At 40.3% G+C, this 25,933-nt stretch overlaps 2 protein-coding genes across 4 annotated transcripts in view; both read left to right on the top strand.

Moving 5' to 3' along the window:
- Positions 1–12,976: 12,976 nt before the first annotated feature.
- Positions 12,977–14,840, top strand: aplnra (apelin receptor a). The gene has a single exon (XM_077600958.1). The coding sequence runs from the start codon at positions 13,093–13,095 to the stop codon at positions 14,179–14,181; it is 1,089 nt and encodes a 362-aa protein (XP_077457084.1). The 5' UTR covers positions 12,977–13,092; the 3' UTR covers positions 14,182–14,840.
- Positions 14,841–16,841: 2,001 nt separating this feature from the next.
- Positions 16,842–25,933, top strand: part of LOC144074491 (4-hydroxyphenylpyruvate dioxygenase-like) — a 13,529-nt gene continuing 4,437 nt past the window's right edge. The window contains exons 1-8 of one of the 3 annotated variants that reach the window (XM_077600957.1): positions 16,842–16,943; positions 23,733–23,770; positions 23,890–23,916; positions 24,579–24,641; positions 24,990–25,094; positions 25,505–25,547; positions 25,704–25,786; positions 25,854–25,933. The exon at positions 25,854–25,933 is cut by the window's right edge and continues 10 nt beyond it. In XM_077600957.1, coding sequence (XP_077457083.1) covers positions 23,768–23,770; positions 23,890–23,916; positions 24,579–24,641; positions 24,990–25,094; positions 25,505–25,547; positions 25,704–25,786; positions 25,854–25,933 — 404 coding nt within the window. In that variant the 5' untranslated portion in view covers positions 16,842–16,943; positions 23,733–23,767. Of the gene's footprint in view, positions 16,944–22,510; positions 23,917–24,578; positions 24,642–24,989; positions 25,095–25,504; positions 25,548–25,703; positions 25,787–25,853 lie in introns of those variants that run through there. The other 2 variants (XM_077600955.1, XM_077600954.1) reach the window with 2 other exon arrangements.

Below are 25,933 nucleotides of genomic sequence, written 5' to 3'. Positions count from 1 at the left end.
TTATTTAAAAAAATCTAAATGAACCAAAAATGGTCCGGCCCACGTAAAATCAAGTTGACGTTAAAGCGGCCCGCGAACCAACCCGAGTCTGACACCCTTGCTCTAATCCATTGATTCAAAGAACGAATGTTTAAGTCAATTGTCAATTTTTGTCATTTTACGGTACTTATACGTCACTTCCGGCAAATTTTGCATCATTTCCATTGATTTTGAGGGACTTTCTGGGATGCTTCTTATTTGTGTATTGGTGCCTGATGATTTTTGGCCATGTCCAGGTTATACATTCAGTTGGTTCTGGTTCATTTTAAGGTTCCTTATGAAGTCATTAGCTGGCGTTGAAGGTGCCGTTTTGACGACAGGGTGTGAATGAATGAATAGGAAATGGAGCAAAGTGCAGTGTTTTGAAACCATTTATAAGCAGTATTGGACAGAAAGCCAAAAACCCACTGTCAGATATTAAAGAAACATAAAGGCCTGAACTGGAACAATACTGTTAAATATGCAGATGCCACCTTAGTCTACCAAATCTTCCAACACATCATTTATCTTTTACTGACACAATGGATTAAAGCTTTAAATTAGCCCACGGCTACAATCTTACATATTAACATATATATGTTCATAAAAATGAACATAAATACAGTGACGCGATCTTAATGCGTTCTGGGACTGAGCTCGTATGTTGATTTACTCGTAACTCTAACGAACGTTACCCATAGAAATGAACTTAAAACTAATTAATTTGACACACTCAAGATTAAATTTAATCTAACCTTGCACTAAACTTAATTCGAATTGTGTTTGAAATTTTGATACCCTTCTCCCGGGTTGGCTCTATTGGCCCCGCCTCCACCCTGACTTTCAGATGCAACCTATCGAGGGTTGTTTGCTTTTGTATTCCCTTCAAAATATTCCGAAAATGATGCACACAAATGTCCTCACAAAAGGATAATGCACGACCACTTGCCAACGAGAAGTAGTAGATACTCCTCTCGTATTAGCGATTGCTCCGCCATTCGCACTGACGAACGGGAAAAAGAACTGAAAAAATGCAATGCTCCGCCCAGTGCTCGTAGAGACATTAAACGAGGGTTTCATGATGTTGTTATGAGCAGCCTCTCACGTCTGCTGTCTGCTCGTATAATCAAAATTTGTCTCGTATCTCAAGATAAATATTTGCTCCAAATTTTACTCGTATCTCAAATTGCTCGTATGTCAAGGTATTACTGTAATTTATCAATATGTGCTGTCCCTTATCAAATCAACTGGTTTTGCGGCATCCATTTGTATCCAGGGACAGAATTCTCCCATTTGAGGCATTTTGTGACCTAAATATTTCGATAGAGATGTTGTTGAGTAGCGATGCCACTGTAGTCTTTCCTGAATTTAAAATGCAAAGGAGCCGACATTGCAATGTATTGTGAGGGCTGCAAATTCTGGAGAAACCTGAAGAGCAAGGGTCACGCACGAACCCTCCCCGGGCCGATGAAGATGTACCACCCTAAACAAAGTCCAACAAAGACAGGAAGGGCCGAGCCACTGAACCTTATACCCGGGCCAAATCCTCCCTACCACAGTTAACGGGTGTCAGTTGTGTGTGTGCGATGGGCAAAGGGAGATTGTTTTTCCTGTTTGGGAATTTATTCTCGGAGGATTAGCCGTGCGAAAGCAAAGCCTGCGCGGCAACGTAAACAACGGGGATCAAAATGGACACGCTCTTGGCCAAAGAGGCCATTGTCCAATGTTTATTGTTCGTGTGAGACAACTTGGAAGAAGTACTTAAGTTAGGAATGAGTTTTTTTTGGGGTGTTAACATGATTAGGATGACACTTGTACATGTAGGTATGCCGTAGTTAGCAAAAATGCGATTATATGATAAAAATCTTTGTTTACACGCACATTAAATGATAGAATTGTGTCAAAAAGTGTTCAAAAATTAAATGGTCAAAGCTTTCTTTGGTTTGCCTCTGCATAGTTGAAACCAATAACATGATGGTAATTGCTAAGGTAATTGTGCGTTCAAAATGACTTTGATTTGCCTCTGCATAGTTGAAACCAATAACATAATTAAGTAAGTTAAGGTAATTGTGTGATCATAATGACTTTGGTTTGCCTCTGCATGGTTGAAACCAATAACATGATTAAGTAAGCTAAGGTAAATGTGCGATCAAAATGGCATTGGTTTGCCTCTGCATAGTTGAAACCAATAACATGATTAAGTAAGCTAAGGTAAATGTGCGATCAAAATGACTTTGGTTTGCCTCTGCATAGTTGAAACCAATAACATAAGTAAGTTAAGCTAATTGTGTGATCAAAATGAGATCAAAATGACTTTAGTTTGCCTCTGCATAGTTGAAACCAATAGAATAATTAAGTAAGTTAAGGTAATTGTGTGATCAAAATAACTTTGGTTTGCCTCTGCATAGTTGAAACCAATAACATAATTAAGTAAGTTAAGTTAGTTGTGCGATCAAAATGACTTTGGTTTGCCTCTGCATAGTTGAAACCAATAACATAATTAGGTAAGTTAAGGTAATTGTGCGATCAAAATGACTTTGGTTTGCCTCTGCATAGTTGAAACCAATAAAATTATTAAGTAAACTAAGATAATTGTGCGATCAAAATGACTTGGTTTGCCTCTGCATAGTTGAAACCAATAACATGATTATGTGAACTGGAATCAGGTCTAATCAGGATCGGGTGATAACGATTGGGATTTTCAAATGTTTTAGATATTTTCTCATTGGATCTCTTTGACGTAAATAAATATCCAATCTAATTTGCCTTGGGCTTACTTAACAATGGGTCCACTTAATTTACTGTTGGTCGCTTGGCAGCATGGAAAAAAAATCGAGGCTTATCTCCGCCGTGTTCGTGTTGGAGCAATTTCCTAGCCGACACATTTTCCAATCAAACAATCGAATTTCTCTTTGGGAAAAACAACGAAAACGCTGGCTGCCATAGCAACGAAACTAAACAAGCCTACCTTCCGCCACAGGTCTTCCAGTAAGTGACTCCGACTGGCTTCCTGGCCAACGGCAAAATGGTATTAAAACTCAATTTTGTACTTTTTCCAAAGAAAATGATTACGCACAGGTTGAAGTCCAATTTATCCAATTCTGGAAAGACGGCCTGAGGTGACGTGAGGCATTCGTTTTCAAAGTGGACTTTCTTCCGCTATGAACGTCAATATTTTGCCTGCCGATGTGAAAGGTTTTTCGGCCCAGACAGACTAAATCCAGGTTTTAGTGTTAAGTTCAATCCAAAGGCGATTTGTTACAGATAAAAGCGAGAGGCCAAATTGAAATGCTCCACTGACCCGGTTATGCCTGCGCACAGCTGGATTCGGAGATCGTCTTTCCAAATACATCTTCCAGATTGTTTCACCGTTAAAGGACCATATGGATGCTATATTAACAGACATATTTCATATCCAGGGTAGCCACACATTTTTACCGTCGAGTGAGTCGCAGTATGTCCAGTGTACAAAGGAAAAAAAAAAAATCAAAAGACTTTATTGTCATTATACACAGCTGCGTATAACGAAATTGGTGGTGCTACTCCACAAAGTGCGTTTCCCAGTAAAAACATAAATCATATAAAAATAAAAAGTCACGTCCGAAAGGTAAAATCTAAGACATTGCCGGGCATCCTATGTTATATTCTATTTTAGTCCAAACCTATAAGGTAGTTAAGTCCATTTTTACAGCCGCGTCAAAGCCTTAAACGAGAAACCGATTCGTCCTACCTATTTAAATGGATCATGAATGCAACACACTGCTGGTGCTTTCTTCACTAAATTACAGATAGCAATTTTATACCTCGTTTTTGAATATATTGTTAACTTTAGCTGCCAAACGTGAGTCAGTTTCAGATGACAATTCGACCGCATAAGTAATATAAAACTAAAAAGTCAAGTCCTAAAGGTAAAATCTAAGATATTGCATGGCATCCTATGTTATATTCTATTTTAGTCCAAACCTATAAGGTAGTTAAGTCCCTTTTAAAGCCGCGTCAAAGCCTTAAACTAGAAACCGATTCGTCCTACCTTTTTAAATGGCTCATGAATGCAACACTCCCGTGTGTTCGCCGTTGCTGCCTTCGCTAAATTACAGATAGCAATTTTATACCTCGTTTTTTAATATACTGTCAACGTTAACTGCCAAACGTGAGTCAGTTTCAGATGAGTATTCGACCCCATAAGTAATATAAAAATAAAGTCACGTCCAAAAGGTAAAATCTAAGACATTGCGGGGCATCTTATTTTATATTCCATTTTAGTCCAAACCTATAAGGTACCGTATATTCACGACTATAAGGCGCACTTAAAAGTCTTAAATTTTCTCCAAAATAGACAGGGCGCCTTATAATCCAGTGTGCTTTATATATGGGAAAAAAGGTCATTCATTGAGGGTGCGCCTTATAATGCGGTGCGCCTTATAGTCGTGAAAATACGGTAGTTAAGTCCATTTTAAAGCCGCGTCAAAGCCTTCAACTAGAAACCAATTCGTCCTACCTTTTTAAATGGCTCATGAACGCAACACACTGCTGGTGCTGCCATCGCTAAATTACAGATAGCAATTTTATACCTCGTTTTTGAATATACCGTCAACTTTAGCTGCCAAACGTGAGTCAGTTTCAGATGAAAATGCGACCGCCAACAAGAATTATTTTTTTCAATTTTAATTCCAAAAGCCTATGCCAGCTAACTAGTCATCTACTTTCCCAAGTCCAATCATATCTGGATGCTTTTGGAGTGTCAGTCCATGCAAAAAGTCATCTCCCCTCCCAGTAGCAGAATAAATACTTCCACTACACTCAAGTCTTCTGGACTATGTTCTTAGTAAATGTTAGACTTCTTACATCTCCCTCATCTGCGTTTCCAAGCCCCCCTCCTTAAGATGCCAAAGTGCAACACCACGCACCGATGACGTGGATCAGTCCATTTCGAGGGCTGAAATAGCACAAGACTTTATCCAAATATTTTCCTTTGGGTCCTTTTGGAGGCACTTTTGCCTTCCAAAACGAAACTCACGAGAACCACGCCTGGCTTTGGCGTCCACTCTACCTCCAAAAAAGCCAAATTGTGTCAGGATAAATGTTTCAAACGGTTTTAAACTCATTATTCTATTCCCCCAAGAAACCCGATGCAATGGGAAGACCACCTCTTCCCATTTAATTAACATGCCTCGACTGGTGACCTCGTAGCCATTCCACTCTTCACCTGTTCATCTGATCATATCTTTATCTTTAATATGCCTCTGATTTCAATATCGGCTGTCTCCCGGTATTTGACAGCAGGCGGTTTGTGTATGGCAGTACGTTTCCCCATTTTATAGGTAGTTAAGTCCATTTTAAAGCCTCGTCAAAGCCTTAAACTAGAAACCAATTCGTCCTACCTTTTTAAATGGCTCATGAACGCAACACACATTTTATAATTTGGATGCTAGCAACATCAAAACAACTGCCAAAACAATTAGAGGAAGACAGAGGATGTTTTCACTTCCACACTTCCCCCTCAAACACACACTCACACACACACACACACATACACACACACGCCTGGGATCGCACATCAAAGTTGTCAACAGAGTGTAAAAGTTGATTTTATTGTTTGATCCCTTGGCTTCTGTCTCCAGGCAAGCTGACAGACACCATTTCAAATAAGTCGAGCGGGTGTCAAAGGTGCGGCTCGTGGGCCAGACTGGGGCCCGTTAGGGGTCCGATCCGGCCCGCGAGGTTGTTCTTTGTAGCTTGTTAATACTTTGCCTGAAAACTCTTTGTGTGATCGTGTGTCCTCACTATTGCGCTTTGCTCAATTTCCTATTGGTTTTTTCGCCCCCTTGCCATCAAAATGGCGCCTTCAAGGGCAGCCAATGAACTAATAAGTCACCTTAAATGGGCAAAAAGCTAAAGGAAGTCACCCGTAAATACCCAAATGTCACCAGAAACCGACAATCGAACAAGAAAAGGCAAAAATATGTTCTTTTGGGTTGGGTTGATTGCTGTAAAATTCTTCCGCAGCAAACTCATCTAAGTACAAAAACGTTCCCAAAATGTCCTGAAAAGATGAATGAACATCCACCAGGGAATGAACAATTGAGCTCTTATTTTTCATTTCAAACTGGGATTTCTTACTCCATTAAAAAGATAAACATCTCCACATTTGATCCCCATTTGCCCTAAAATAGGGGCTTTTCAATTAGTTGCTTAATTCCCTAAACGACCATCACGTGAATGCAGCGCTGATATATGTTTTTTCACTCACGACAGGTCACGATCCACCAGATGAGAATTACAGCCCCCCAATCCAAACAAAAGACCACATCACTCCTTATCGGTGAGTGTATCTTGGGCTAACACAAATATTCAGCCATATTCCTGGCGGGCTCATATTAGGGGCACAATTTATTCCACGCGGCTTTTAAGAATAGTTTTTTTGGGGGGGGGTTGTTTTCCTTGGCAGGGGTCCAAAGCCTTTTGCAATATTAACGCAATGCCATTAGCGATAACAGACATTTTTTAGCCTCTTGCTAAGGGCGTATTGCCAACCCTCCCAGTTTAAATGGATGGGACGTCTTTGGCAGTCAGTAGTAGTTAAGGAGTTTTAAAAAATGCTTATATAATTCAAATTTCAAGTTAGAGAAGTTTTGTTGTTTTGACGCGGTGGAGAGTGGTTAGTGCATTGGATTCGCAGTTCTATGGTCGAGGGTTCGATCCCATGTTGGTCCTCAGTGTGTTGAGGTTGCATGTTTTCCGCATGGGTTTTCTCCAGGTTTTCTCCCACATTCCAGAAACACGCTTAGGTCGCTAGTTGAACGCTCTAAATTGCTCCTGCTATGATTGGTTGTCCTTTCTTTGTCTGCTCTGTGATTGGCTGGGATAGGTTCCAGCACCCCCACGACCATTGTGAGGATAAGCGGTTTGGAAAATGAATGAATGAATGAGTTTAGCTTTTCGTAAAGTTTTCTTTATTTTATTTTGTACGTATTTCCTGTTTCAGTTATTTTTTTTTTTAACTCTCGTGCTGGTTTTTTATGTGATTTTTATGTATTTTCATGGGATGTAAAGCACTCGTGTTGGGTTGTGCCATACAAATAATTTTGCCTTGCTATTGTGAGTTTTCAAATTCATATTTGTGGTCTGGCCCACTCATTTTTTTGGGGTGGGTTTGCTGGCTTCTGGTCTTTGTCGCTGCCATCGCTTCCAGTCTTGCCCTCCATCAAATGACTTGGTTTCCACAGGAAAACTGCGGTTAGACATTGTGGGAGGACTTTTAGAGGGTATGAACAACACCTGGTTTTCACATGCCATGCTGCTTCACCTTGACTTTTTCTAACAGGAGACACGTTTGAACAGTGTATTTCTTTAAAGTAAAAAAAAACAGAAAGAATGACACCTGGGCACTGGGAACTCTGGTAATCATGAGATCCAGATGCTTATTTTGTCAGCAGAATGCCTCCACCTTTGCATAATATACAGCAAGGGTGTCAGACTCGGGTTGGTTCGCGGACCGCGTTAACGTCAACTCGATTTCACGTGGGCCGGACCATTTTAGATATAATATTTAGATTTTTTTAAATAAATGGATTAAAAGAACTGGATTAAAAGCCCTGAATATTCAATTTTTTTATAGATCTAAAATAATGTTGATTTTAGCTTTTTTAATCCATTTTTAGATTTTACAAAATGATTTTTGAACTAAAAACACAGAAAAAATGATTTAAAAAAATACAATTATTGAGTTAAAAGGGGGAAAATCAGGAAATTTAATATACATCTAAACTCTTCATTTTAATTTGATCCTAAAACAGAAAGTCGGCACTCAAAAAATGATGCGGCGGGCCAGATTTGGCCCCCGGGCCACCACTTTGACACCTGTGATATACAGTCAGGCAATCTTTGTCAGGGTGTGCAAACTTTTGTATCTGCTTTCAATTTTGGCATTTTAAGTATTAACTCTTTGCCTGCCATTGACGGTGATAGCTGCCCAAGCCACTTCGACTGGGAGGCCGATTTCCAAAGCTTTTAAGCAGCGTTATTAATGTAAAAGGAGACCAAATCCCCTCTAATTGAGCCGCGGGGGTTTTGTTTTGTTTGGAGATTGACGACCAAATGGAGTCAGGTTCTCGGCGTGGGTGAGGGGCGCGGGGGTCCCGGCCGGCCGGCCGGAATCCCGGGACCCCGCCGTCTCTAATCCCTATCATTAACCGGCAGCCACTGCCCTCTCATCAACGCCAAGCGACACTGTCCTTTTGTCCCTCCATTCCTTCCCCAACATCCTCCCTGCCATTTGACTCATCTCCCCGCGTTTTTATCTGCTCCCGTGTCATTGTTCCCCGCGTATTTTCCACCCCGTTTCCTTCCCCGTCTGACCCGAAGCGACTCCCGTGTGGCACCGCCGTTATTTGAATGCGTACCTTTTTTACGTGTCTAGTTGGCAGTGGAAATACAGGAACTCGTACTTGTTTTTTTTAGCGCCTCGTGTCACGCACGGGCCCGTCGATTCGGGAAAAGATACTCGCGGGGGTGTCGTGGGCCCCTGAATAGCGAGAAGGGAAACACCTTGTGACCCCGTTGCTCCTGACCGAGCTACTATGGGTGCAGAAAAACATGAATGGGAGGGAGTAGCAGGGAAGATGGACGCCATTTTGGGGCCTGTAAAAAACAAGAAAAAAACAAGACCAAAACACATGGCGTCATATCATCCGTTTGCCGTGAATTTTAATGAGCTTATCACTAGTAGACGTCTAATCCATTTGAAGTGGGAGGGTGGCAGCGAATGAACATTTGCTGCCACCCTCCCACTTCAAATGGATTAGGCGTCTAGGGCCTTCAATGGCCGACAATGATAATCTTATCATACTAATTAGTTTACATTGAAGTGTGTATGCATTCATTTTGTATTTTAAAAAAAATACATACGTTTGTCTTCTGAACCGCTTATTGTCATGAGGGTCTTGGGGGTGCTGGAGCGTTTTTACCTAGGAGCGTTTTGACTGAGTGAGAAATGAAGTATACCCCAGTAAAATTTGCGGGGGTCTTGAACTTGTACGGTAAAATCTCCAGTTCTTGCCGACTTATTTTCTACTCTGACTAACTTTTAATTGTGTATTCTAACACATCACATGATAAACCGAACAAGTATCTAGTACTCATTTTCTATTGAGTCAAACACCTGTCAGATCCTGCCCTCCAGAACTTATTTTGTACAATTTCAATAGTTATGGATCTGTCTGAGTCTTGATCATTTATTTTTGAATAACTTTTGACAAGATTCATTTAATTATTGTGGAAAAATCCATGAAAGTGGGACTTGCTTTATACACGGCCACATTTTCGGTTTAGAACCCATCAAGACAAAAACGTTTAACGGACCCTTCATAATGTCATTAGACGATGCCTATTTGTTAAAGCCCTCAAAACTCATTAGAAAAAATCCCGATGCGGAAAGCCAGCCGGCGCATTGACAAAAAAATCTCCGCCAATCAGGAGGTGGCTCCGCGGCACAAGGGTGTGACTCGGTCTGACACGGGGGAGTCGCCACTTAGCGGACCCTTGCCAAAGCGCTCTGACCAAAACCCGTATCCCACGAATGATTATTTGGAGTCTCCACGGCGCTTACTTTGCGCCCGACCGACCTCGTTACCGCCCTGATTGCGGTGACGCTATGCTCTACCCCCGTGACCCTTGACCTTTCCAAACCATGCTACGTAATCGGCGCGGGTCTCTCCGCGGCCACAAATCACGTGAAGGCGATCGCGCCAGCAATCAATTTAACTTCAAACAATCCTCCCACCCCCGCAGCCATTTTATCGGCGCTCCTCATCGCACCGAGGCTGACAAGCTGATTTTATAAATAATCCCCATGGTTGCTATTGTTCCACTTTATGCGCTGAAGTTGAATATCCGCCCAGATGGACTCCAGCAGGGGTGTCAAAGTCAGTTTGCTTCGTGGGCCGAAATCTCATGTGGGCCATTTATTTTTGGCCGGAAAAGTTACTAACTTGAATTTATTTGCCCCTCTTAGACAAAATGGATTGGACGTCTACCGCCGTCAATGGCACCGAAAGAAGAGCATCCATAGCCAGTTGAAGTCAAGTGGACTTCGATCATCGTCACAAGTGAGTTCATTTTGTGTCTGTTTTTTTTGTCATTTTAGTGCATATGTGTCAAAGTGGCGGCCCGGGGGCCAAATCTGGCCAGCCGAATCATTTTGTGTGGCCCGGGAAACTAAATCATGAGTGCTGACTTTCTGTGTTAGGATAAAATTAAAATGAAGAGTATAGATGTATATTAAATTTCCTGATTTTCCCCCTTTTAAATCAATAATTGTCATTTTTAATCCATTTTTTCTGTTTTTACTTCAAAAATCATTTTGTAAAATCTAAAAATATATTTAAAAAAAAGCTAAAATAAACATTGTTTTAGATATATAAAAACTGAATATTCAGGGCATTTAATCCAGTTCTTTTAATCCATTTATTTAAAAAATATCTAAATATTATATCTAAAATGGTCCGGCCCACGTGAAATCGAGTTGACGTTAAAGCGGCCCGTGAACCAACCCGAGTCTGACACCCTTGTTTTAGGGTACTCACAGTTCACCTCCAGTCAATTTTAAATCATTTCTCGATTTTTGACGGACTTTTCCGGGATGCTTTTTGTTCGTTTGTCGGTTCCCGTTGATTTTTAGGCATTTCCAGGTGACTTTCTGTCAGTTTTGAGGTATTTCAAGGTTCCTATTAGCCATTTGAAGGCCCTGTTTTAAAAGAACAAATGCAATTGCAAATAGGAAATTAGTAGTAGTGTTCGCACAAAACTCCCAAACATCTGGTTTTGCGGCACCCTTCAGGCCCACGGGCCGCACCTTTGACACCGTAGCAGCTACAGGAAAGTCCCTTTTTTATTCAATGTTGAATTTTGCTGGAAAAGTGAAAAAGCGACTTTCGGTCTTTTATCTGGCCACCTAACCAGGCTATGATTAGGTCTTCAGAAGACAACACTCTTATCTGACCATCTGTTTCTTATCTTCCTGCTTTTATTTTTCAAATCTTCACATTTATTGACCTAAGGGACGCGAGCGGCAGGCCGCCAATCCTCTCCCTGGGGAGGGAGGTGGAGGTCGGCCCCACCTGGAGCCCACAGTTATCGCGTGATGGCCCAGGATCAAGCGGGGATTTTGGGGGGAAGTACCTTATTTGGTTTTTAGGAAATTCGAAGAACTGGGAATTAACAATACGTCCCATTTTGTCCCCATCAAATTTTTGAAGACTTTTGAATTTATCGCCTTGTTAAGTAGGATGAGATCATGCCAGAATTTGCATTATTTATTTCTGATAGTTGCAGATTGCTTGCTAGGAGATTTTTTTTGGTGTTTTTTTCCAAAGGACGAGCGGTAACTAAACGTCTGACACTTAACACTTTTAACGAGCATTTACCTGGACTAATTGTAATGTAAAACATGGTCCCTCAAGTCCAGACATGTCCCGCTTTGGTGCAGAAAACTCCAAAATGTGGCCTTTCTTTACCTGAACAATAGGTACACAATGTTGGAGTAAAAAAAAAAAAATGTTCACTATATTACTGAAAAAATACTTAACATCTGTGCATTATCATCAATATTTGGACAGCTGTTTTAAGATAACTTTGGCAGTGACCCCAAAAATAACGCAAATCATCTTTCATTACAGTTTTTGCTTGAAACTTTTTACATTTTGACTAAAAAAAGGATATCATCACTTTTACCAAAATGTTATCAACATCCTTTTTAGGTAAGACTTGGATGCTTTTGCAATGTTTTGGCCATTCGGAACATTTTTTTTGTTATAGTAATGATGAAAAAATAATAACCCTAAAAAATATTGCATCAAAAATATATTCTGGTTGTGTCTCCCAATAACACTTAAATTTTTTTTAATTGTATTTAACACGTTCCCAATCATAACTTTACATCAAGGGTGTCAGACTCGTGTTGATTCGCGGGCCGCATTAACGTCAACTCGATTTTATGTGGGCTGGACCATTTTAGGTTATAATGTTTAGTTTTTTCATACACTTGCGATAGTAAATAGCTACCAAGAAAACAATAATAAATCAGCAATTGAGTAGCATTTGTGAAAGACAAAAGGGAAACAAGACAGGACTTGTATCTATTTTGCAGTCTTACAAATTTGAGAAAAAGGCAGGCCCTTTGAAAAAAGAAAACGGTATTATTTCATAATCAACCAACTATTGAAAGCTAAATCAAAACAGGTGATTTAAAAGCCCTGAATATTGAGTTTTTTATAGATCAAAAAAAATATTTATTTGAGTTTTTTAAAAATATATTTTTAGATTTTACAAAATGATTTTTGAACTAAAGACACAAAAAAATGGATTAAAAAATTACAATTATTGATTTAAAAGGGGGAAAATCAGGATATGTAATATACAGCTATACTCTTCATTTTAATTTGATCCTAAAACAGAAAGTCGGCACTCATGATTTACTTTCTCGGGCCGCACAAAATGATGCGGCGGGCCAAATTTGGCCCATGTGCCGCCACTTTGACACCTGTGCTTTACATTACATCCAAGTGGGAAACTGGCTGTGAATGCGAATATTTCAATGCCATGGACGTCCAACTGAATTGAGGATTAGAAGAATTCAATGAGTCCCCGTATTTATTTATTTTTTTTTTAAAGCGACCATAACTTCTCCTAAAATGTGCACAAATTAAAAAGTAGTCGCCCATAACAGCTTGGCAATTTGTCCCCAAAAACAAATGCATATCGGGTTTGACCTGCCTGAACAAGAATAACATTGTCGAGAGGAGGGGAAGGGCCAAGAGATGTTTGTGGGAGGGGGGCTCAGGGAGGGAGTGGAAAGGTGGGGTCATCCTGGGGGGTTGCGAGGGGGCTCGGGGAAAGGAGGGGAGCGCACTTTAAAAAGCCAGTCCGCCGCCAACACTTCCTCGCACACTCGCCGTCTCCCTCCCTGCGATCGCCTCCTCCCATTCCTTCACCTCCGAGGCCTTCGGGAGCGGCGCGGGGCGTCCAATTTATTCCTTTTTTGGGGGGAGTAACGGCGCGATCCTATTTTCACGCGCCATGGAGGCCACCACGGGGGAGTACGCGGACAACTACGAATACTACGACGACAACGAGACGGCGGCGTGCGACTTCTCCGAGTGGGAGCCCTCATACTCTCTCATCCCGGTGCTCTACATGCTGATCTTCGTCCTGGGCCTGTCCGGCAACGGCGTGGTCATCTTCACCGTCTGGCGTTCCAAATCCAAACGGCGGGCGGCGGACGTGTACATCGGGAACCTGGCTCTGGCCGACCTGACCTTCGTGGCCACCCTCCCGCTGTGGGCGGCGTACACGGCCCTGGGCTACCACTGGCCCTTCGGCGTGGCCCTTTGCAAGATCAGCAGCTACGTGGTTCTGGTCAACATGTACGCCAGCGTCTTCTGCCTGACCTGCCTGAGCTTCGACCGCTACCTGGCCATCGTGCATTCGCTGTCCAGCGGCCGGCTGAGGTCCCGGGCCAGCATGCTGGCCTCGCTGGGCGCCATCTGGCTTCTCTCGGGCCTCCTGGCTCTCCCCACGCTCCTCTTCCGTACCACGGTCAGCGAACAGAACAGCAACCGAACCACCTGCGCCATGGACTTCAGCTTGGTGACCCTCAACCAGAGGCACGAGTTCCTGTGGATCGCCGGGCTGAGCTTGTCCTCCTCGGCGCTGGGCTTCCTGCTGCCCTTCCTGGCCATGACCATCTTCTACTGCTTCATCGGATGCACCGTCACGCGCCACTTCAACAACCTACGCAAGGAGGACCAGAAGAAGAAGCGGTTGCTGAAGATCATCACCACGCTGGTGGTGGTTTTCGCCATCTGCTGGACGCCCTTCCACGTTCTGAAGAGCATGGACGCCCTGTCCTACCTGAACCTGGCCCCCAGCTCCTGCGGGTTCCTGCGCTTCCTGCTGCTGGCGCACCCCTACGCCACCTGCCTGGCTTACGTCAATAGCTGCCTCAACCCCTTCCTCTACGCCTTCTTCGACCTGCGCTTTCGCTCGCAATGCCTGTGCCTGCTCAACCTGAAGAAGGCCATGCACGGACACATGAGCTCCATGTCGTCCACGCTCAGCGCCCAGACGCAGAAGTCGGAGATCCAGTCTCTGGCCACCAAGGTTTAGGAAAAACGGCTGTGAAAAATTCTAAAAAAAACATTTAAAAAATCAAAAAGAAGATGAACTTTGGCGCCTCAGGCTGGAGCCAGCTGGCTGAGCTCCTTTTCCCACTCCTGCTTTTGTTTGAGCTGTCAATCAATTTAGCAGAGAAGAAGAAGAAAAAATATGACACTGGATGACTCTTAAAGGTGTACAGTATTTTCATACCATAGCACAATTTTTTTTTTTGCTCAAAGATCTACTTTTCAAGGAGCCAAAGCCCGGCAGAAGATATACATGATGCCAGCAAGGACACAAAAATAGTGTAGGCAGGTAGTACTCGTGCTTGGACACGCGATGGTGCTGTTTCCCGGCTCAAATCACCTATCAAATTTTGACTACAAATCCAATCCTTGGATGAATTCTTCCATAGCTTATCTCCAGGTTTCTTTTAGAAGCACTTGTACCATTTTCAAGACAAAAGAGCAGCAAAGGCGTCACGTAGATTTTTTTTTACCGAGGAGTCGGGGGAATGCGGGGCGGCAGATGGCGCTCGACAAATGTCGGGGGGACCGGATTCGGGTGTTACGTGTGGTGGAGGGGCAAGGGAATTTGTATATAGTGTCTTTTATTTTTTTGTACATGGCTGTTAACTAACTACTGTATTAAAGATGTGTTCTTGGACACCAAAAGCTGTCTTTTATTGAGTGCGAAATGACCGAAACTCGAAGGGCGGGGCAAAAGACCATCTTTTAAAAGTTTTTTTTTTTTCTTCACGTCACTTTCAGTATTACACCATCCTGTTATTTGGGTGAGGAGTATCACCCGAGGTTTGGAGCTTTGTTATGAATGCCTTGCTGTTGTTTTACACCTTCAGACTAAGAGATCTCTAATCTCTATTGATTCACAGTCAGTGTTCAGACTGTAACCAGATTAGGCAAAGCAGCAAAGTGCGGATTCAGGAATCACCTGTGGAACCTGGCGTTCTAACTCGGGTTCAAGTGACTGTCTCCAAACTTTTCCACCGTTATACATTTGCGCGGAGATTATTATGAATACGTAGTTTCGTTGTTTCACAAAAGAAAAAAATATTTTTCAAAAAAATCATTCATTAGAAGCAAAATGGGGCAAAAATTAGGGGTCCCTTTTTGCAGTCACTTTGGTGAATTTCCATCTGATACGTTGGAAATGGTCAAAGCATAACATATTAATATTCAGATCTCATAAATACATTTTTATAAAGGTAAGTCCAATTTGAGCATTTGGGATTTTCTATGCTGTCTTTGTTCTGAAAACTTTGATTTACCAGTGTAAATATAAAATTGGTAGTCTAAAATGTACTGTATTTTTTTGGATGATTTGAATTTATAGTGGGAATAATTCTGTGTTAAATGGAGCTCACTTGATTGTGGTTTTCTTAACTGTTATTTTATTAAGTTTGTTACAATAATGTACATTTAAATATATATCATAGCACAATATATTTATTTTGTTGGAATATACACTTTAGGATTATTTTGTTGCCTATAGCCCTTAACTCTTTTATTGTCATAGACATCAAATCCATTTCATCTGGGAAGGCTGGCATGGAGTTCCAGACATTGACTGGTTGCCAGACCCTCCCCGTCAAACTGGATTTGACGTTTATCGCCGTCAATGGCAGCCAATAACTTAATAGTACTTAAAAATACATTTTAAAAAACATCTTTTTCCTTAGCATCCATTTCCGATGTCCTAAAAATTTTATTGCCGGGCCCGATTTCCGGTCCCATGATTGGATCTAGCACGTCTCAAAAGTCAATTAAAAAAAACTGGACTGCGGTCATTTAAAAACGTTTTTTTTTCCCCCAAGCACGCGACTCTTCAGAGAAGTGCTTCATTATCTGAGACATAATGAGTGCTTAGAGATGGCCGAGGGAGGAAGTGGTGCTCCAATCCTGGCAGAAGCTGAGCCACTGAACAAGTCAATATTTGTCCACCGCCACAAGAGTCTTGTTGGGCTTTTGGGGCGGGGCCAATTAAGAAAGACGACGAGAAAAAAAACGAAACGCTGTGGCCCAAAGCGCAATTTGCCAGAAATGGCAGCATCGCACTTGCCTTCATGATTGTGTTTATAAGTTTAAATGTAAACACGTGTTTGCAACACCCTCCAAGCCAATGACCAAAAACGCCTAAACCCGCTGATTGTTATGCATGCATCATCGTCCCATTAGCAGATAAACGTTAAAAATGAAGTAGAGCCAATCATGCGTAAAAACATGGCTGTGAGATGAGCCGGTCTCAAAACTTGTCTGATGATGTTAGCGCCGTGAGGACAATACGGGATAAGTCACCCAGAAGAGCAGCTGACCCAAGCACTCTATAGGGTAGGGGGCTGGGGGGGTTGGTTTAGGGGGGGTGGTCGTCGTAGGAAATGGCCCTCCTCAGAAAAACAACAGTTGTATGCTCCAGAAAAACACTTCAACGTCGTCTATGTTCGTGTGTGGCCTATTTAAGGGGTGGCTGACAACCCGCACAAAAAGTACTTGCAGTAATTCCACTTGTTTGTCAATTACTAGAAAAATGTGAAACTTTCCATCTGATTCCCAAACATTGTTTTGAATGTTGGCGATGTTAAATAATGTATGTTTTGATGATCAGGTGTGTGTTTTCATCTTTGTTTATTTGTTATTTAGGTAGAGAGCTGAAGTTCTGTCCAAAAGACTTTGGAGTTGGGGGTTGCTTTGTGACTTCAGCACCTGGACGACTTCAGACTGATGAAACCATGCACTTATAATCCAGAAAATATGGTAAGTCTGTTTAAAAAAAGAGAACCAAAACACTTTCTGCATGTGAAAAAGCAATTTCCTCTTATATAAAATATTTTAGCTATAGAGATGAAGTCATTTCCAAAAGATTTTAGAGTTGGTGGTTGCTTCGTGACTTCAACACCTGGACGACTTCAAACTTAGGAAACCATACACTAATAATCAAGAAAATATAGTAATTCTGCAATAAAAAAACACACTTTTGAAGGCAAGAAGAGGTTAAATACATTGAAACACACTTTCTCCATGTGAAAAAAAATTCCAGTTATATAAAATGATTAATTTTAGTTGTTGTAGCTTAGAATAACCCCCCCCTCCAATAAAATCAAATAAAATTATAACAGCACCTGGATGACTTCAGACTGATGAAGCCATGCATTTATAATCCAGAAAATATGGTAAGTCTGTTTAAAATAAAAGAACCAAAACACTTTCTGCATGTGAAAAACCCATTTCCTGTTATATAAAATATTTTAGCTATAGAGTTGAAGTCATTTCCAAAAGATTTTACAGTTGGGGGTTGCTTTGTGACTTCAGCACCTGGACGACTTCAAACTTAGGAAACCATACACTAATAATCAAGAAAATATAGTAATTCTGCAATAAAAAAACATACTTTTGAAGGCAAGAAGAGGTTAAATACATTAAAACACTTTCTGCATCTGAAAAAAAAATTCCAGTGATATAAAATGGTTCATTTTAGTTGTTGTTGTATCTTAAATTAACCCCCCCCCCCTCCAATAAAATAAAATAAAGTAATGACGTAAAGCACAATAAAAATGAATTTTAGGTTGAATTTGTATCATATTTCCATATGTCTGTTACCCTTGAAAACGGAGCAATATTTTATAAGTAGCGAAATCGCCACTGCATTCGTCAGTCAAGACCAAATTACCCAAACAGACACAGGTGGCTCTTCCTGTGTGTTATCGTCATGTGAGCAAACTGAGCTGTCCCACCCAAATGGGCCTTGGCAAGCGTGTGAGCAAAACACAAGTGTGTAGTTCCCTTCAGATCTCCCTGCTGTCCCCCGCCATCCCACCCAAGCAGCACCAAAAGCACCCCGCGTTTGTGTTTGTGTGCGTTATTACGCACACGGACGCTGAGATCTGACACATTCCGGAGGTTGTCAACGCCAAGTTGACGACTTTCTCTGTAGTATTCGTCCACCTGTTGCCCAAGCGCACACATGCTCGACATCGGCACCCTTTTTTACATTTTTAATAAAATGTGATGCTCTCCAGGTTTTGTAGGTTAAAGACCAAATAAGAGGTCTAATAAAGGGGGTGTGATTGAATTTCATAGAACATACATTTATTCACGTAAATGACAATACGTCAATTTTTTTCTTGTTTTAAATCCAAGATTTAAAATATTTTGAGGAAAAATGTTTTAAATCCAAGATTTAAAACATTTTGAGGAAAAATGTTTTAAATCCAAGATTTAAAACATTTTGAGGAAAATGTTTTAAATCCAAGATTTGAAACATTTTTTGGAAAAATGTTTTAAATCCAAGATTTAAAACATTTTTGGGAAAAATGTTTTAAAATCAAGATTGAAAACATTTTTGGGAAGAATGTTTTAAATCCAAGATTTGAAAACATTTTTGGGAAGAATGTTTTAAATCCAAGATTTGAAACATTTTTGGAAAAATGTTTTAAATCCAAGATTTGAAACATTTTTGGAAAAATGTTTTAAATCCAAGATTTAAAACATTTTTGGGAAAAATGCTTTAAATCCAAGATTTAAAACATTTTGGGGAAAAATGCTTTAAATCCAAGATTTAAAACATTTTGGGGAAAAATGCTTTAAATCCAAGATTTAAAACATTTTGGGGAAAAATGCTTTAAATCCAAGATTTAAAACATTTTGGGGAAAAATGCTTTAAATCCAAGATTTAAAACATTTTTTGGAAAAATGTTTTAAATCCAAGATTTAAAACATTTTTGGGGAAAAAAATTCAACGTATGCAAGGGCCACTATTTTTTTTTGACAATCGATTAAAAATGAGACCGTTTTAAATGACATTTTTAGTTTTAGACGTCCAATACAATTTGTCTGGGGGAAATAGACCAATGGCAGGTAGACATGCGGACTCAGCAGTTTTTGTAGGGGACGTGGATTTGATGTCTAGAACTGAATGCGTTACAAGAAACAAAATAATCCCCCAAAATTCGATTTATACGCCAAAATAAATACATTTCTATTTACACTACTGAAAAAAAACACAGGTTTCTACATTATTTTTCGGCATTATTTTCAACATTGTGCCAGGTTTATGAGACGCGTTGTTTAAGTGACTAGCTAATGCGATGCAGGCTGAATTCAAGCTTATTGTGCTAACCATATTCAATGACATTTTAGGTGGAATTTTGGCGTTGTTTTGTCACATCGGGGTCTTATAAAGATGTTTTCCACTCAGCGAGGGATTGACAACTTGTGACGGGTAACGCTCCCAGGGATTAAGGATCACAATGTACAGTTAATAACATAAAGCGTCTGAGTGGGCGGGGTCAATGAGGGGCCAAGGGCCAGTCTAGACAGCGTAGCCGCTAATTCACGGGTGTATTCACGGGTGTCCAACTTAAGTTTGGTTGATAGATCCAGATCTCAAAATGGGACAGTAAACTTATTTGTCACTAGACGTCCATTCTTTTTTTTTTTTTGAATCACCCGTGTATTTTTGATTGATTGATTTGATAAGGGACAGCATATTTATATTCATGTTAATGAACGTATAAATATGTAAGATTGTAGATGCCAGCTACAATTTGCATTTTCATAGCAAATGTTGCCAAAAAAATGAATTTCTTTGATGAAATGATTCTTTATTAGCCGTATAGCACAGGTGTCAAAGTGGCGGCCTGGGAGCCAAATCTGGCCCGCCGCATCATTTTGTGCGGCCCGAGTAAGTAAATCATGAGTGCCGACTTTCTGTTTTAGGATCAAATTAAAATAGAGTATAGATGTATATTACATTTCCTGATTTTCCCCTTTTTAAATCAATAATTGTCATTTTTTAATCCATTTTTTTCTGTGTTTTTAGTTCAAAAATCATTTTGTAAAATCTAAAAATATATTTAAAAAAGCTAAGATAAACATTGTTTTAGATCTATAAAAACCTTAATATTCAGGGCTTTATTTATACGTTACGTCACAGGTGTCAAAGTGGCGGCCCGGGGGCCAAATCTGGCCCGCCTCATCATTTTTTGCGGCCCGAGTAAGTAAATCATGAGTGCCGACTTTCTGTTTTAGGATCAAATTAAATTAAAGAGTATAGATGTATATTAAATTTCCTGATTTTCCCCTTTTTGAATCAATAATTGTAATTTTTTAATCATTTTTTTCTGTGTTTTTAGTTCAAAAATCTTTTTGTAAAATCTAAACATATATTTAAAAAAAGTTAAAATAAACATTGTTTTAGATCTATAAAAACCTGAATATTCAGGGCTTTTAATCCAGTTCTTTTAACCCATTTATAAATAAATAAAAATCTAAATATTATATCTAAAATGGTCTGGCCCATGTGAAATCGAGTTGACGTTAACACGGCCCGCGAACCAACCCGACTCTGACACCCTTGCCGTATAGTATATTTCTTTTTTTAAATAAAAGACGAGAGCGCCGTCATGCATACGAATGAGAACTGTTACGGCACGCTTCTAATTTAAACTGGAGACGCGGCTTCCGAAGACAGCGATGCCTTGGCCAGACTTGAATGTGCCGTCTTTGCGCGGCCTCCGGAAACGGTTGCTGCCGACTCATCATCCCGTCCATCCCTCGGGACACAAAGATCCTCTTTACGCTCTTCTCTATCCAGTCCATTGTGAGGCCCTCTTAAATGAGGCTTCTGTTGCTGCGGTTAGCTCAGCTGCTGGGGGCTCTCAGGTGCTCTGGTTTCCATGCCACCACCGCCACAGATTAATAATTCATTTTTCTATAATTGAGCCTCGACAGGACATTGACCGCGCAATATAATCTATGAAAATTGTCGTTTTAGGGCAGCTGGGGCTTTGCCAAGTTAGCCACAATTAGCATTAGCCTCATAACAGCGTGATATTTTCTGCGTTTTTTTTCTTGTTTGTTTTTAATTCATTTCAACAAGCAAAAAAACAGATTATTCATAAAAATGTGCATGAGCAAGTTTTGAAAATGAGCTACGTGGATGTTAACCTTGCTGGTGATTTGCTGCCACCTGTTGGTTGAACGCTTCAATTACAATTACATTGAACATTTCAACGTATTTCACCTCTTCTTGCCTTCGATTAAAAGTGAGAATGCGGTAAACCGCTTTAACCTAAATATACATTTCTTCTTATTCATTTATATTTTTCATGATGCATAAATACCTTTGAAATGTTCTCAAGATATCATTTTAAGAACATTGTTATTTAAAAAAAAAGTGAGCTGTTTTATACTTTCACAATTTGCTAATTGTGTAACACAATTCTTCATTTTTTTTTTAAATGCCCTTCAAACTCAAAAAAATGCCTTGGTTTAATTGTTTTAATTTCATATTTTCATATCACATCAGCCCAACAGAGTATTCTAGCCATTTACAGCAATTCAGAAACAGTTATAGTAGTTTCCATGCTAACGCTAACAGGCCATTGCATACGTCAAGTGTTTCTCATTTAGCTAAAACCCCAAAACGCTAATATCTTCCCATTGACTCACTTTCCCATTTTTGCTTTTGACCCGACCGTCTTTTTACACTGGTGCAACGGCGGGCAGACTGGGAGGAGTGGTTTGCGAACATGGTAGTAGTTAGCCCCCGAAGACGCCCCCGAAGACCCCCCCGGATCCCTAGCCACGGTCCGAGAGCTCTCCGAGATCAGACTCTCCGACTTGGCACGCGGTCCCAAGACGACGGCCGGGGAAGCCTTGGGAATGACGGCGGTCATGGTCCGGGTCAGGGTCCGCCCCCTCTTCGACAAAGTGGCGGATGAAGACTTGACCTTCTTGTCTTGCTCTTTGAGAGACGCTCTTTGAAGCTTCCATTCCAAGTCTCTCAGGGCACGGTCAGTGTAGGCTTTCATCTCGTCGCGTAATTGCGAAAGCTGCTCTTCAAACTCGTCCCTCAAAGACGTCTGGGTCCCCTCCAACTTCTTCTCAAAATCGTCCTTCAACGGATCTTTACAGTCGCTCTCGTCCGGCAGTTTTTCTTCGCTCCGCTGAGGCAAGGACTGCTTGTCTTTGAGTCGGTTCACCACCTCCACCAAGCTCCCCCTGGAGGTCTTGGCGCCCACTTGCGATCGTATCTGGCTGCGTACCTGTTGGAAAACAAACTGCACCTTGGACGCCGTCTCCTTGGCGTCGCATTCGTCCACGCTTGGACCGTCCGGGGCGTCCATGTTGAGCCGTTCTTCTTCTTCTTCTTCGCAAGTGACCTGTATCTGCGGGTTCATCTCTACCAATGGCTCACTCGTGCCTATTGCCGTTCTTTTTCACGTTTATGAAAGGCTGATTGTGTCCCCCGAGAAGATAAACTCTCTCGGGTGTAGCGCAACAGTCTTGAGTCGATTCGTACATGGCGTTTAAATGGGAAATCAAATGGACAATGTTTGAGGATGGTGCTGTTCTTTGTTAAAATGTAGCTTGTCTTTATTTTATTTTTTTTAAATGGTCGCCATTGTGAGTCAAAATGAGTCAATTAAGCGTCTCGTCGCATCCCTCGGCGGACGATGGCCGCCTGGTAACGACGTGGAAAACAAAGATGTCCGTGGGGAGTGCAAATGGAACACGAAGCGAGATTTGTTTTGGTTTGACGACTGCCGTTTTGTTAGTTGACTCATCAGCGTGCAAATAATGGCCGAGAGCGTTTTACACAAACTCCATCTTGAGTTAACTCGGTCGGTCCTCCTCCATTTTTTTTCTGTTAAAAATTCAGGAAGAATGAAACATCCCCCCCCAAAAAATCATATTTTTCCCAAGTACCTCTACCTAAGATTTTATCCTAGAACAGCAATCCACACTTCATTTTATGAACATATTCAACATTTAATATAATATCCAGCTTTTCTAAACTTGCGTGTATTTAAAATGACCAATCTGGAACCTGTATACAAATTTAAAACTTTTCACACTATACTCATTTTCTGAGTTTGTATTTTTTTTATATTAATAAGCTAAAAAGTCTTTACGAGCAAAATAACAACAAATTTCCATATAACACCCCCATAAAATGTTGCTTTTTTACTATTATACAAAATTGCCCTATAAAATAACATCTACTTGATATTCAAATTTTACAGCTAGTACTTTATAAAAAAAACATATATACATAAATTTGGAACCCTGGTGAGTTTATGGACTCAGGAGCCAGATACCAGCGAGCCAATGAGAGCCCTGAACTAGTGAACCTCCTCTTTCCTTTAAACACTTCCATATGAACTTGAGATTCAAAACTAAGTAGCACCAAGTCATTGTTTTTTTTGTTTTTTTTCGTCCATCACTCAAACCAGTTCTGTTTGTTAGCATATGTTAACACATGTTAATCACAAGCAGCAATGCAAACCTTGTAAAACTGCTTATAAATGAGGCCAATTTTAATAAATGTGACACCGGCTTTTTTCTTCCGTCTGCCGTCAATTTCCCAACTCGTGTCACTTGCGTGTCACGTACGTGGACGTGAATTCCATCGTCATCATTGTATAACATGGACGGGTGTCCAAGCATCTGTACTCTGCCGCATCTCCTCCCCTAAAACCTCCTCCTCCTCCTCCTCTTCCTCAAGACTTAAGATATGTTCTGTGCGGTTTTTTTTTTAAGTCAGAAGTTCGTCCTGCGACAATCAGAGACAAAACATGGTGAGTCATTTTTTTTAATTGAAAAAAAAAAGGTGCATTTTCACCTAAATAGGAATTGGGAGATATTTTATGTGCCTGTCTAAAATGCTCATATGGTTTCTATTTGTTTCTATTTGCAGACGTCGTACAACGACAAGGGCGAGAAGGTAGGAAAATGTATTTCTAAATGGAATAGATGAACTTTTGCATGTTTTCAAATTGATTTTTTTTCCTTCAATTAAATCAATTGAACACATTTAAGTCTGTTATTACATAGTGTTTTTTTTTTAATCTCCCATGTATTTGTTCTCAACCAAATTTAAAATCAAAATGTGATGGCATTGGTGTAGAAATGCTCAAAAAGTAATACTAATTAAGAAAAAAATTAGTGGCTTGATTTTTTTACTATTAATATTACATTGTCAGGTCATAAAGGAACCTTTAACATATACAGTATTCCGAATGGTCAAAGTATTTTGGTGTTTTTGAAAATTAAAACTATTTTTTTAAACCTGTCCACAACTAACACACACTACACACACTACACACACTACACACACATTTACCCACACCCCGAGTGTTTGCGATTGCGAGTAAATTCTCCACAATCCCATGACTGAATTTTAATTATCTTACCACGAGCAAAATTCTAACCAAGCCCTTTTATTATCTCCAAAACTTGACATTCCAAAAACCTTTCAAAGCCTCTCAAATGCATTTTCAAACTCAATAACAATGCCTCATATTTTATTTATACCTTTCTATTGATTTTTCCCGATTCCACTCTCTGAAAATGTGAACTTAACCTGATTTTTCTTATTATTCACAGCACGAGCAAGGCCAGTTCCTCTGCTTTGATCACTTGACATTCTGGGTCGGAAATGCCAAACAGGTATGCTATGTCAAACATATTTTCCCAAATGGACAAAAAAAATACCAAGAATGACTTTTATCCAAAAAAAACACCCACATAAACACCACAAACTTCCAACCCTGCCCATGAAACCATAAATTTGGATCATTTCATTGGAGCACCCCTCAGATTTGGACACATTTCAACCTCCAGCAATCCTATTGGTTCTCGTAAGGGGTGGGGGTACCCACCCAGGGTGCAGAGTCAGCTCAAATTCTCTTTCCCCCTGATGTCATTTCACCTATAACCAGCAGATGGCGCGACCTGTCAGTTTCGCGTTTATATCTCAAATGATGATGTCAATACATTCTTTTTTTTTGCTCATAGGCAGCGTCCTTTTACTGCAACAAATTGGGATTTGAACCATTTGCTTATCAAGGATTGGAGACAGGACATCGAGATGTGGTCTCCCACGCAGTCAAACAAAAAAAGGTAAGAAAATACCAAGAAATGTAGTAGTACTAATGAACCAAATGTATTCATTTCAAGCGTAATAACAGATGTGTCCACTAGACGGAGCTATAGACACTTAAACAGTGCCTCCCTTATTTCTCATTTCAGTATTCTGGATTGCATCGATTTTTTTTTTTTAATCCTATCTGATTTTATCTTGGATGTTATTTATTTATTTATTTATTTATTCGGTCAATTGCGTTTTTTTTGTTGTTCTCTAAAGTTCGTTTCAGTATTGTAAATAAATATATAAATTAGAGCTGTACAATTTATATTTAATCGTGATTAATTACATGTGGTCCATGGTTTACTGTCGATTAATTAAAAATTTAAAATGTTAAATTGTCTTCGCTTGGAACTTAATGACTGTTTTTTTGTCGCTTTCTCAGATCATTTATGTTTTCTCATCTGCCCTCAATCCTGGAAACAAAGGTAGAAAAAACACGTTTACATTTCACCACAAACTTTTTCTCTACTGCAAATTTATTTTTCTTCTCCTTCAAATACGCAACCTCTCTTTTTTTTTTTTTTTTTTTAAATGAATGTAAAAGAAACTGTGCAAAAACGGCATTTTGCACTGCTTTTCAGAAATGGGAGATCATTTAGTCAAACACGGCGACGGCGTTCGAGATATCGCCTTTTCGGTGGAAAACTGCGACGCCTTGGTGCAGGTGATACAATTTTTTTTTAGCTCTCTACTCGATTGGATTTGAATTAAAAGTCATTTGAATTTGACAGAAAGCCAAAGAGAGAGGAGCCACCATTGTGAAAGAGCCCTACACGCTGGAAGACAAACACGGCAAAGTCAGACTCGCTGT

The sequence above is a fragment of the Stigmatopora argus genome, chromosome 5 (genome assembly GCF_051989625.1).
Source record: "Stigmatopora argus isolate UIUO_Sarg chromosome 5, RoL_Sarg_1.0, whole genome shotgun sequence".
Taxonomy (NCBI): Eukaryota; Metazoa; Chordata; class Actinopteri; order Syngnathiformes; family Syngnathidae; genus Stigmatopora; species Stigmatopora argus.
The sequence above is the reverse complement of the archived record's forward strand: the minus strand, read 5'-3'. Positions and strand labels throughout refer to the sequence as shown.